The sequence below is a fragment of the Capricornis sumatraensis genome, chromosome 5 (genome assembly GCF_032405125.1).
Source record: "Capricornis sumatraensis isolate serow.1 chromosome 5, serow.2, whole genome shotgun sequence".
NCBI classification, from domain to species: domain Eukaryota; kingdom Metazoa; phylum Chordata; class Mammalia; order Artiodactyla; family Bovidae; genus Capricornis; species Capricornis sumatraensis.
In genome coordinates, this window is record NC_091073.1 from 107,754,991 (window position 1) to 107,768,060 (window position 13,070).

Genomic DNA, 13,070 nt, shown 5'->3' on the forward strand with positions numbered 1-13,070 from the left:
TAAATACCTCAGTACATATTTATGTAAAAGTATATGTGTAGAGCAAATTCCCAGGAGATTTGATGGCTCAGTGGATAAATGCATATGCAAGATGCTAGCAAATAACCCTGGCTTAAACCAGGGTAGAAAGAGATAGATGGAGAGAAGTGGGCAGATATGGAGATGGAGCTAATTTGAAGATGGAGCTAAAATTATTTGCTGATAGATCGTTTGAAAAATAAAAGAGAAAAATTAAGCATGTCTAAAATCAGTCAGCTTCAGATAAGTTCTGCCTGGGTAACAACTGACTGCCTTCATGCCCACAGCAAATCTCAGTGATTTACACACTCAAATATTTATTTCTTGGTCATGCTAAACATCTGTCACGGACCACTTCCTTTTTTACCCCTCATCATCTCCATTGCAGGACCCAGGCTTCAGGAACAGCTCTCATCTGGGAGACTACAGGCCTCAGGGCAGACAGAAAAGGACAAAAGGCTCATCACGTGTGGCTCTCAAAGCTTCCACTTGGATAGAGCACACATGGTATCTTTTCATGATCGGTTGACCAAAGAAAGCCACATGATCAAGCCTTATGGAAATAAGGTGGAGATGTGTAACCCTCCAGTTGGGAAAGACTGTCATATTTTAAATAATTACACACCCCACTAGTGAGAAAGATCCCACCTGCCAATGCAGGAGACCTAAGAGATGAGGGTTTGATCCCTGGGTTGGCAAGATCCCCTAGAGGAAGGCATGAATCCACTCCAGTATTCTTACCTGGAGAAACCCATAGACAGAGGAGCCTGGTGGGTTACAGTCCATGGGGTTGCACAGAGTCAGACAGGACTGAAGCGACTTAACATGTCAACACGCACCACATCTCAGAGGTTTCTGGCTTGAGCAATTGGTGGGTTGTGGTTGTAATAGTGATATAGAGATGAAAGAAGAGATAGAGTTCTAGGGGGAAAATTGAGTTCAGATTTAGATATGTTTAAAACACCTAATAAAACCATGATCACCCAGGTATTTTGGACACTAGATGGGTAGACAGCAGCACATTTCCAGGTTCCCCTAATGTTGGCGCTAGAACTTCCAAAATGCTCCAGTGGGTGACCCCACTGCCTTGATATCCAGGGGCAGCTTTACTGGACAGTATCCAATCCACCAGGCTGGCTCGGAAAAGGCAAGTTTAGGCAGGACCGGCCAGGGCACAGTGAACTCTCTATATTACCACTTTAAGAGCCCCAAACAGTTTCCTGGTTTTGAACTCAATGCTTCTGTACACACCTATGTGACTGGAAATCAGTAGAGTTTTGAGGGACAGTTTTCAGTATGTTCAAGGACCTTTAAAGCCATGATAGCTTTGATCAATCATGTAATGACTTGAAGTCTAACAATTTTAAAAGTCATCTGGTAAGATGCTTCATATGCAAAAGATATTTATTGTAGAATTCTGTATTGAATTGAATTATATTGAATTGAAAATAAAATTTACATGTCAACAACAAGGAAATGGTGATGGTTTAGTTGCTAAGTCATGTCTGACTCTTGTGAACCCATGGACCATACCCCATGAATCTCCTCTGTCCATGGGATTTCCCAGGCAAGAATACTAGAGTGGGTTGCCGTTTCTTTCTCCACGAGATCTTTCTGACGCAGAAATCAAACCTGGGTCTCCTCCATTGCAGGTGGATTCCTTACTGATTGAGCTACAAGGGGAGCCTAACAAGGGAATAAGCAAACAAATTATGAAATTTAAAACATGCCTAATAAACATCAAAAGAGTGCAGCCACGGTGATGTCTGGATAGACATGAGTTCAGTGGAGAGAATGGGGCTAAAGATAGCAACGTAGGTGTTATTGACATATAGATGGTTCTGAAAGTGATGGGACTAATTGAAGGAAAGGAGCCAGAGAAGATTCTGAGGGCCAGCCCCTGAGGTAGGAAGTGTGATGTCATGGAAACCAAGAGAAGAGAATGTTTCAGGAAGAAGGAAGTGTTTATCTGTATCAAAATGCTGCTGAGGGCAAGTGGAAAAAATAAAAACTAAACTAGCTAGAAATTACTAGAATGACAAGATCAAAACCTTGGACAAGGGACAAGTGACCTTGACAAGGCGACTTCCACTCAAGTGGTGGGTGCAGAAACCTAGTTGGGAAGATGGAGAAGAGAATAGGGTATAGAAGAGGAAGAGAACATGTCTAGATGATGCTTTTAAGAGGTTTTACTGGGAAGAAAAAAAGAAAAATATGGGAAAATAAGGAAAGGGCTGGAATCACAGGAGTCTGCTTTACTTTTCTTTAAAATAGAAGACACTAGAATATGTCTGTATACTGATAGCAGTGATCCAGTAGAAAAGGAGAAATTGGTGCAACTGAAAAAAGAAACAGTTGAGAATTCTGAGTAAAAGCAGAAGTGAAGCACTGGCTTTAGAAAGGCAAAGACGCTCTCTCTCTCATTATGGTCATCAGTTAATTAGTATCTGTTATAATTATACCTTTGGTTTCTAAGAAACCTGCCTGCGCTTGTTCTCAGTATAGCCTCTGCTTGTTCTCATGTGGTGGTTTGTCAACAACACCCTACCTTAGAGGACAGGAAGAAACAGGATGGTAGGGTTCACACAGCACCTGCTTGAAATGTGGCAGACCTGGGTTCCTCTCTGCCTCAATCTCTTAGCAGCCCTGCCACCCTGGGGGTGCTAATTCATTTCCTTAAGCAGTAATTTCTTAGTAATATAAGAAGAATATTTATGACTACGTTTATATAATTGTTAGAAGGATCATACAGGAGAATGTATAGAGAGTTCTTCACATAATCTCTGGTACATAGGGAAGGTTAAAAATTATAATAATGGTGAGTGTGCGTGTTAGTTGCTCAGTCATGTCCAACTCTTGGCGACCCCTGTAGCCTGCCAAACTCCTCTGTCCATGGAATTCTCCAGGCAAGAATACTAGAGTGGGTTGCCATTCCCTTCTCCAGGGGATCTTCCTAACCCAGGGATTGAACCCAGGTCTCCTGCATTGGAGATGAATTCTTTACCATCTGGGCCACTAGGGCAGCCTCTCTTTGTTGATATAAATGTAAATGTATTTTTCTTGTGCTGTGACAAAATTGTTGTCAGGCTAATAGCTACAATGAGCAAACTTCGGGAGACAGTGAAAGACAGGAGGGCCTGGCATGCTGCAATCCTGGGGTCACAGAGTCGGACACAACTTAGCGGCTGAACAGCAACAACATTTTTGTGGTTCTACTATTACTGCAGAAAGAACTGCACATCAGGCAGATATTTGTGTATTTGTTCAGTTGTCCTCTATTTTTTTTCCCAGAAGACTGAAGATTGTAAACAGTCTCCTTTCCCGAATCTTTGGGAACAAATTATAATGACTGTTACTTAATTTCATGGATAGGGTTGAACAGAATTGAAAAACAATGGGAAATACAACTCCAGAATATTTGTCCCACTGAGTTTTGCCTGTGTACATCTTACAGCTTATTTTGTATTCAGAAGTCTCCTATTAGAATGCAACTATCAGACAATGAAAGTAGTATGTTTCAAAATGCATGGGCTGCAGCTAAACAAGTGAGAAGAGGGAGATTTATATTCTTAAATGAGTTTATTAGAAATAAAATAATATTGAAAATAAGTGAGCCACCTTGTTAACTTAAGAAGCTAAAAGAAAAAAAAAAAGAACTAAGAATAAACTCAAAGAAAATAGTAGGAAGATCATAATAAAAAAATGAGCATAAAATTATGAAACAGACATAAAAACAGCAAAAAGAGAAATGTAGAAATGAGTGACAAAAGCAGAAAGTTGGGGCTTTGAAAAGATAGACAAACCTATAGCAAGACTCTTCAAGGAAAACTTTTCCAAGCAAACTAGGAATGGAAGGAATGTCCTTTATAAGGGGTGCCTGTTAAAAATCTATGGCAAAATCTTACACTTAATTGTAAAACATTAGATACATCCCTATGGAGTCAGGAACAGGAAAAAGATGTTCTCTCTTACTGCATCTTTTAAACATTGTACTAAAGGTCTTAGCCAGCGTGATAAGAAAATGAAAAGAGAGATAAAGGGATTAGGGAAAAAAGAGAACAAAGTGATATTGTTTGTATAAAATATAGCTGTCAGTGTAAGAAATCAAAGAGAATCCACATGTAAACCAGAAGACCTAATAAGAAATTTTAGAAGGATCCTGATTACAAGACTGACATAAAGCACAAATGATATTCCTACACATGAGCAATAAAAATAACTGAATATATGTAAATAGCAAAAGGATACTCTCTGTGCACAAAATTAGAAAATGTTACAAAGGACAGAGAATCAGTCAATGGAGAGATATATACATAGATGAGAAGACTCAGGGTTGTAATAACATTGGTACTAATTTATAAATTTAATGCAATTCCAATAAAAATTCCAAGAGGATTTTTCATCAAACTAGACTAATCAATTCTAAAATTAATGGGAGAAAGTAAGATATTACAAGGTGTTACAGAGTTATAATAGTTAAAATAGTGAGGCACTGGGACAAGTCAGACAAACAGTATAGATCACAGCTCCGATATTCCTAGGGTGTAGGGTGGAGCCAGGGCTTCCCAGGTGGCATTAGCAGCAAAGAAATTGACAGCTAAGGCTGGAGACATAAGAGTCATGGGTTCGATCCCTGAGTCAGGAAGATCCCCTGGAGGAAGGCTTGGCAACCTACTCCAGTATTCTTGCCTGGAGAATCCCGTGGATAAAGGAGCCTGGCAGGCTACAATCCATAGGGTTGGTCGCAAAGAGTGGGACATGGATAGAGGCAGCCTTATAAATCAGTGGAGAGAGGGGTGGGTCTCTTTGCCAACCCTTAACAGAAGTGCACTCAGCTGTGGGGCAGGGTTATTTTTCCCAGGGTCCCAGTGACATATGTTTTCTGATGAGCCACCTCTTATTGTAGAACCTGCCTTAACACATCACCCTCTGATGATTGATTTGACTTCTCAAGTGCCTGAAAAGGATGTACTCTGAGTAGATACATCAGCATCTTGTTCCTGGAAAAAGGACACCTACTCTTATAAGTTAATGAACATTCTGCTTTGCAGTTTATAATCTTACGAGTTTCTCCAACTGCTACTAACTGACACACGAGTGAACGCACACTGGATGGTTTCCAGTCCTGAGGGCAAGGTCTTAAGGGAACGGGTCTCAAGAGAGGGCACCAAATGTGAAGATGAGGATATGAAAAAAGAAATGAGGCACTAAAAGAGGAACTGAGACGATCTCGTAGAGAAATTCTATTTCCAATGAACTCCTGTCCTGAGACATGATTGAAGCTGCAATTTGTATACTTACAGTTCCTTTAAGTGTTGTTGCAGGGGAAGAGTAGGGGAAGAAGAAAACAATTCAGTCAGCTAACAAGGCTGCAGCTAGTCATTGGCTAAACAAAAGCTGTTCAGAATTCATCTGCGTGTCCTCCTCTCCCTGCCCAAATATGTGCTTGCCGTCAGCTTGCAGTCACCTATTGACGACTGCTCGTTTCCCAACTAATTCTTTAACCAATCGGTGTAGCAAAATTCTGCCTGCCCCCTAGATAAACTGTAATGGGAATAAGGGGGGAAAGATAGGGGAATTTCTAAGTTGGAAAATATTTTTGAAATTGGAGGAAAAGCAATGGCAAAAAACATTTTCTCTCAAAAAAAGTACAGACATCGAGATGTTGATACATGGATGTGTCTACAAAACTCGGAAAAATTTAATGAGAGTGTTTGGTGAAATGAATGTACACTGACGCTGAGACTAACTGGGGCAAACTTTCTGGAAAACAATTTGGTGCCAGTGTTCAAAACCAGTGACTCAGGGATTTCAGATCCAGAAAAGCTTCATGTGTAAAATATTGGAAGAGTTTGATGTATAAGGTTGTAGTGGCCTAACTTTGCTGAAAACATCCTAAATATTTAACAAAAAAGATAGTTTAGTAAACTTTGATATGTCCACAAGAGGAATATACAATCATAAAAATAATATTCATAAGGGATTTATAATATGGAGATGTCTTCCTTATTTTGAATGGAAAAAGTAGAAAAGGAAAGAAATAGAAAAAAATTACAGAGACTAGGATCTCAAATACATAAAACTACACTCAGAAAAAATTTACAATTTTAATAAAACGGGAATAAGCTTTCTCCCTGCTATTTCTAGTTCTTTTGCCCAAATTTCTGTCAAGCATTTCAAGATTTATTTTCTGGAAAGCTGGCAAATCTCATCTTCTGCTCCTGTGTCTTAAAATCTTTTGAAGAGCCAAAAATGTAAGTCCTTATCTAATAAAGTTTCCCATGTGGCCACGCAGCCTTTTATGGAATTGCTGGCTAAGCATTTAATGGCTGTGTGTGTCACAAGGATAGCGTAACCACAACAAAGCCCTTTTCTTCTCCAGAGGTGAGACAGGTGGGTTACCTGGCACCCTTGGGCTTCATCTCTTCCTGGCACACCATGATTTTTATCCCAGGGAAATCGCTATTTGCCAAAGGAATCTTCCACTATTTCAAAAAATATCAGTACCTCCGACATTTCCAAAAGCAGCTCACTAAGTAGAAATTCTTAGATAGGGATCGTGAAGACATAAAGATGGGACTGAGGATCTGTGGCTCCCCAAAGCAGGGAAAAGCCAAGCCCTTTGTGGCTGCACCTTAAGATAAACAGTGAGGGAAACTCGTAGAGCAGACCATGGTTTGATTCTTTACTGCTTTGGTTCTAATCTCAGCTTCCCTGGTGGCTCAGATGGTAAAGAATCTGCTTGCAGTGCAGGAGACCTGGGTTTGATCCCTGGGTCAGGAAGATTCCCTGGAGAAGGGAATGACAACCCACTCCAGTGTTCTTTCCTGGAGAATCCCACGGACAGAAGAGCCTGGAGGGCTACAGTCAATGGGGTCGCAAAGAATCAGACAGGACTGAATGACCCTCACTTCAGTTCAACCAGCTCAGTCATCTCTGTAATATATCAGTGTAATATACAATTTATCAAAATATCCCTCAGTTTATTACGAGTGGCTTCTTTGGCTGAGCAACTGGTTGACCACTCTTGTTGAATACATCAGGAAAGGGCTTTGTCTTGCAGAAGACAAAGTACTGGGGAATTTCTTATGTTGAAAACAATCCCATGTGGTTCTATGTGTTTTTTTTGTTTGTTTTTGTTTGGTTTTTGAGAATGGACAGTAGAAGGAGCATCACTGGGACTGCAGAGTTTGAATCCTTTGGGGATAAATGACACTTTGGTTGTAAGCATAAAACCAAAGAATGCTATTTGAAGCTATTTCATATATTTTCCATTGTCATTTTCCAAGTTAAGTATCCTTAATGTAAACAATGATAGATGTTCAAGATCATAATTGTGGAATATACTTGCATTAATTCCCGTCAGATAAGCTGTTCTAAATATTGCAACATGGCAGCCACAGGATGGCTGAATATTATCTGATTTACTAGCATCCTAGGGCACCAGAACTGTTTTTTTTTTTTTTTTTTTTTGGCTTCACCATGTGGCATGCAGGATCTCAGTTCCCAGTCTAAGGATTGAACACATGCCCCATGCAGTGGAGACATGAAATCTTAACCACTGGACCACCAGGAAGTCCCTGCCAGTTCTTTACTAACAGCTCAGGACTTGATGACATAATTTGAGACAAAAAAGAAATTTCTTTCAAAATGATAATTTTTAAGGTAACAGGAAATTTTTCAGAAAATCTTTTTTCATTGACTCTAAACTCATTCATGGGTATTCCTGGTGTATCAGCTTCCTAGGGCTGCCATATTAAAATAACACAAACTGGGCTTAAAACACCAGAGTTTGTCTCACAATTCTGGAAGCCAGAAGTCTGAAACCAAGGCTTTTTACAGAGCTATGTTCCCTCTGGAGATGAGAATCCATCCTTCTTTTCCCTAGCTTCTAGTCATCTGCTGACAACCTTTGGTATTTCCTGGTTTGCAGCCACGTAACTCCAGTCTCTGCCTTTGTTATCACAGGGCGTTCTCCCTGTGTCTCCGTGTCTTCACGGGGCATCCTCCTGTAAGGACACCAGCCACAATGGCTTAGAGATCCACTCTACTTCAGTATGACCGTCATCAGTCCTAAGTTGCTTCAGTCACGTCCAACTCTGCAGCCCTGTGGACTGTAGCCCCTCAGGCCCCTCTGTCCGTGGGATTCTCCAGGCAAGAATGCTGGAGTGCCTTGCCATTTCCTTCTCCAGGGGATCTTCCCGACCCAGGGATTGAATCTGCATCTCTTTCATTGCCTGCACTGGCAGGTGGGTTCTTTACCACTAGCACCCCTGAGAAGTCCCTCATCTTTAACTAATCACATTTGCAACCACCCTATCTCCAAATAAGATAGAATTTTTGGAACAGGAATTCTACTGATTTTTGGAGGGGTGACACAACCCCTAATTCCTAGAGTCCATGGATTCTGGGTTAAGAACCTATTGAGACTGACATAGGAGAGTCTGGGAGTGGAGAACATGAAACATGGATGCAGAGAAGGAACTGCGAGCAAGACAAATGGAGCGCACTTTGTAATTCTGCTCGGAGGTCTGGAGGCAGTGGTCTCTCTCTGTTGAATCTAGTGCGAGGTCTCTAGTTACTGATGGCAACATTTGGCCCATTCCTAGCTGAAGATGCTTCACTGCTATACTTGACTCCGGGCTGCAGAGTGAAGTTTATGGTTATGTCCAGAACATTCTCTGCTGATGCCATATGTTTGGAAATGTCTGAATTTTGTGCAGAGACACACAAGCGGTATTTTTGTAAGTGGAGTTACATAATTAGGGCATGGGCTTGCATGATAATTGGCATGTGTAATTAGGCACAGACTTCTTGTCCTTTAATTAGACAATCAAGACTTCTAATTACAAAATTAAGATGTAATTACGTGGCCTAAGATCGACATATTTCTTTCTACCCATTAGAGATTACATTTTAGAAAATAATTCATAAAAATTGATGAAAAAATGAACCAGAAACCAGATTTGAGGCCGTTGAGGGAAGTGTTAAGTAGACTGGTAAGCCACCTTTGGTCTTTCATCTTAAGTGTGAAGGGGGTTATTTAAAACATCACAGTCTACTTGAAATACTTTTACACACTCTGCTGTCAACCTTTGGCATACACACTAATGAAGAGGAATGTGGGCATGACTAGTCCATGTAATTCACACGAGGCTCTTGAGTGTGGTTTGTAATTACCCTTGAAAGTGGACTTAAATGTGATGTCCTGGGGACCCATTCAAACCCAATAGTGCAGCCACTCAGTGGAAACCTTGGTCTGGAGAACTGGGAGCAGAACACACCTTCCCTTTTCACCCTGGCTTGATTCTCCCTGTTGCTACTTTAAAGGTAGGCAACATTGCTCAAAGTAACGCAAATCAACGATTAACCTGTTGCCCTTTCCCTGAATATTTGAGTATTCATTGCAATGTGCTTAACTGCTCCTTATTGGACTGCAGGCAAGAACAGGAAGGTCAGAGTCTACAGCAAACATTCCATCTTTCTAATGATAAGTGAGGCTTGCAGCTGCAGGATTTTTCAAGTTCCAGTGCTCCTGTGAAGTCTGACTGAATGGATATTCTCTATATTTTCCCTTGCTCCAAAATTGAGATTTGGCTGATATTTGTATGATGCTAAACACTCATTTTGATTCATTAATTTTTCTGAAATAACTGAACTTTTGACATAATTGGCTGGCTGATTAGGGATTACAGCCATATGCCCAGGTTTTTCTAAGCTAGTTCTGACTTTCACTGTGTTATCCCTCTGTTCCCATAAACTGTTGAAATATCCTAGTAATTCCAATGTTTTGACAGCAACACTGCACTTCTCAAACTGTCGCTTTCTCCTGGATGGTGGCACAGACATCTGTGGGGCCATGTTTCCTGATTTGGGGCTAGGAAAATATGCTTCCCATATGATCTCAGGCCATGGAAACAAAGACATAGAGGGTTTGCAAGTGGTTGGTGATGAGGTCTTGTTCCACACAGTGTCCCCTCCTTCCTTGTTTTTTTATTTTTCTCTATTAGGTCATGGAATGTGATGAGGGATAAATTATGTGCAGGGGTCAATTTGACCAAGAAAAACCACAGATTTGAGCAGGGAACTGATTTTTGCCATTGTTACTTTTTTCGCCTCAACTTGCGAGAGAATTGTTGATGGTAGATTTCAAGGTTGAGGAGCTGAAATGGGCAGAGGTGCAGCTTTTTGGAGGTGGTGTGGGGCCATGCTGTGCAGCTTGTGGAACCTTAGTTCCCTGACCAGGGATCGAACCCAGACCCTTGGCAGTAAAAGTGCAGTCGTAACCACTGAACTGCCAGGGAATTCCCAAAGTGCAGTTTTAAATACTATTTATTGACAGAAATTGTAGGTGTGTTTGGACTACACCATCTTTAAAGGGACTTTCAGCTAAGACATCTGAGGATGTTTTAATCTCTAGCCTGTTAATCAAGAGGAATTTACTGAGCTCAGGCCACTCGCACACCTCCAGGCCCCCACCTCTTCAGTCCTAAGATGTCACCTGGAAACTTCTCCTACCCTTACATCTGGACAGCTGATATCTGATATGGCCAAAAGTGTGAACCTGTGTCTCAGTTTTTAAAACGTGCTTTTTCCCTCAGGTACTCTACATCAGCGTTTTCAAGACTAGAGAAGTTGGGCATCAGACATCCCAAACCTTCTCCTTTTATTGGAAACTTAGCGTTTTTCCGCCAGGTAAGGGTTGCCTTGCACTGTCTTCTGATACAAGATGCTCTGAGCCGAGAGCAGCTTTATCCACAAAGCATTGCTTGCATTCAGGTTGCCCACACTCAGGGAGGTCTGTGTGTGAATTGCATCAGTTCTTATGTGATGATAACGATCCATCACTGATCACTCATCAACGCATATAGAGTCCTGGTATCCTGTCATTCATGCAAAAACCCTTTTAATGAGTGTCTAAGTGTGCCGGGCCCTGGGATGTGGAAGAAAGTAAAATTTGCCCATGCCCTAGTGCTAGTGTGGGTGGTAGACATGGCAGCTGTGGTTTGTCCTTCAGAGGAGGGGGAGATCCATTAGGGCTAGAATCATCCTGGAGGATTTCCTGGAGGAGGGGGTCTTCAGGAGCGATAGACACAAAGACAAGGAGACCCACCCCAGGTGGGAGCAATGATGTGCATGATGGCACCATATGAGAAACAGGGCACAGCTTGGGGAGCAGCCTGGACGAAAAAGTGGAGATTGGGGAGCACCAGGGAACACTGCTGTGAGAAAGAGAGAAGAGCAGGCTTCCCAGGTGGCGCTAGTGATAAAGAACCCACCTGCCAATGCTGCAGATGTGAGAGATGTGGGTTTGATCCCTGGGTTGGGAAGATCCCTGGAGAAGGGCACGGCAACCCACTCCAGAGTTCTTGGGTGGAGAATCCCATGGATAGAGGAGCCTGGTGGGCTACAGTCCATGGGGTTGCAAAGACTGAGTGACTAACACTTACTTAGATCACTGACAGTTCAGAAAGGCAAGTGAAGAGCTGTGCGTGTCCCAACATTGGTGAGTAGGAGGGGGACACCAAGGGGGAAGATTTCTCTGCAAGATTTAGAGCAGGTCTGTAGAATCCAACAGTTGTTGAGCCCTGGCTGTGAAGCAGTGAGGGCCTGGCCAGGGTGGAGATGAGAGCGAAAGAGAAGAACTTTGGGGGCAAAATTAGTAACTCTCATGGCGACTTAGATGAGGAAAAGTCAAGGCAGAATGAGTCAGCTCGTCTTAAGTTTGGAGCCAGACAACAGGGAGAATGGCCAGGAGTCCATGAAAATAAAAGGTCGGGAGGTCAGCTGGTTCAGGGAGGTGCCTTTGATTTGCCAGAATGACTCGAATGCCCTCTGGGCATTTGGAGATAAAGTCCTGGGACTTTATCTTCACAGGTTATTTTTGTTTCCCACATTGGGTTTTCTCAGAAGCCAGATGATTTATTCTGCCAACTCCTGTGGGGGGTGCTGCCACCAGACCCAATATTAGGAGGCTACAGACCCTACATGTGAAGCCACTAAGCCAAACAAAGGCAGGAAGGACTAAATTGGGGCCAATCCTGATAACACCCCTCTAAGATCTCTTTAGGCTTTCCCCACCCCTGCCCCCGGAAAGGCTGGCCCTTGGCGTCAGGTAGAAAATAACATACGCTATTTCTGTCCCTTTTCTTTCTCATCAGTTTTTCTTCTCTTCTCTTCCGTTTTGTCCCTTTCTCGGTTCAACACCCCTTCCCACTGTTTATTGTTGTTTCTCTCTTCCCAGTGGTTTTTTTTTTTAACACCTCCTTCTCTCCTCTGTAGCTCAGGGGTGGCCAGGGCACAACTTTCAGCCCACAAACAGCATCGCAGCAAGGCTCCCCATCAGCTCCGTGAAGCAAGTATAAAGACATTTCTAAGTGTCAAAACACAACAACAAACCAGATAGGAAATTAAAGCAAATCCATTTCACAAATTTCTATGGGGGAAATGATCAGTCGCATTCAGACTTGACTGAATTAATTCAGTATCAACATGTTGAGTTAAACCACATCCCTGTCGATGTGCCGAGAACACTGTGCCTGCCTTTGGCTAATTTCCACATATGCTCCTTTTTAGCTGCTCATTCTCATATGGGCAAATCCTGCCAAGTTCTTGCTAGAACATAGTCATTTCATCAACTGTTTTTATAGCCATATGAGCTTTCCTTGGTATTAATATATGGCAAGCTTAGAGGTGGAGCTATGGCTTTTCCAGTAGTCAGGTACAGATGTGACAGTTGAACCAAAAGAAGGCTGAGCACTGAAGAATTGATGCTTTCAAACTGTGGTGGTAGAGAAAGCTCTTGAGAGTCCCTTGGACAGCAAGGAGATCAAACCAGCCAATCCTAAAGGAAATCGACCCTGAATGTTCACTGGAAGGACTAATGCTGAAGCTCCAATACTTTGGCCACCTAATGCAAAGAGCCAACTCATTGTAAAAGACCCTGATGCTGGGAAAGATTGAGGGCAGGAGGAGAAGGGGACGACAGAGGATGAGATGTTTGGATGGCATCACTGACTCAGGGGACATGAGTTTGAGCAAACTCTGGGAGA

At 42.2% G+C, this 13,070-nt stretch overlaps 1 protein-coding gene across 1 annotated transcript in view; it reads left to right on the forward strand.

Moving 5' to 3' along the window:
- The window catches only part of TBXAS1 (thromboxane A synthase 1), a 168,421-nt gene that overhangs the window by 27,428 nt on the left and 127,923 nt on the right, over nucleotides 1-13,070 (forward strand). Inside the window, exon 2 of the mRNA XM_068972907.1 lies at nucleotides 10,620-10,713. Coding sequence (XP_068829008.1) covers nucleotides 10,620-10,713 — 94 coding nt within the window. The remainder of the gene's footprint in view (nucleotides 1-10,619; nucleotides 10,714-13,070) is intronic.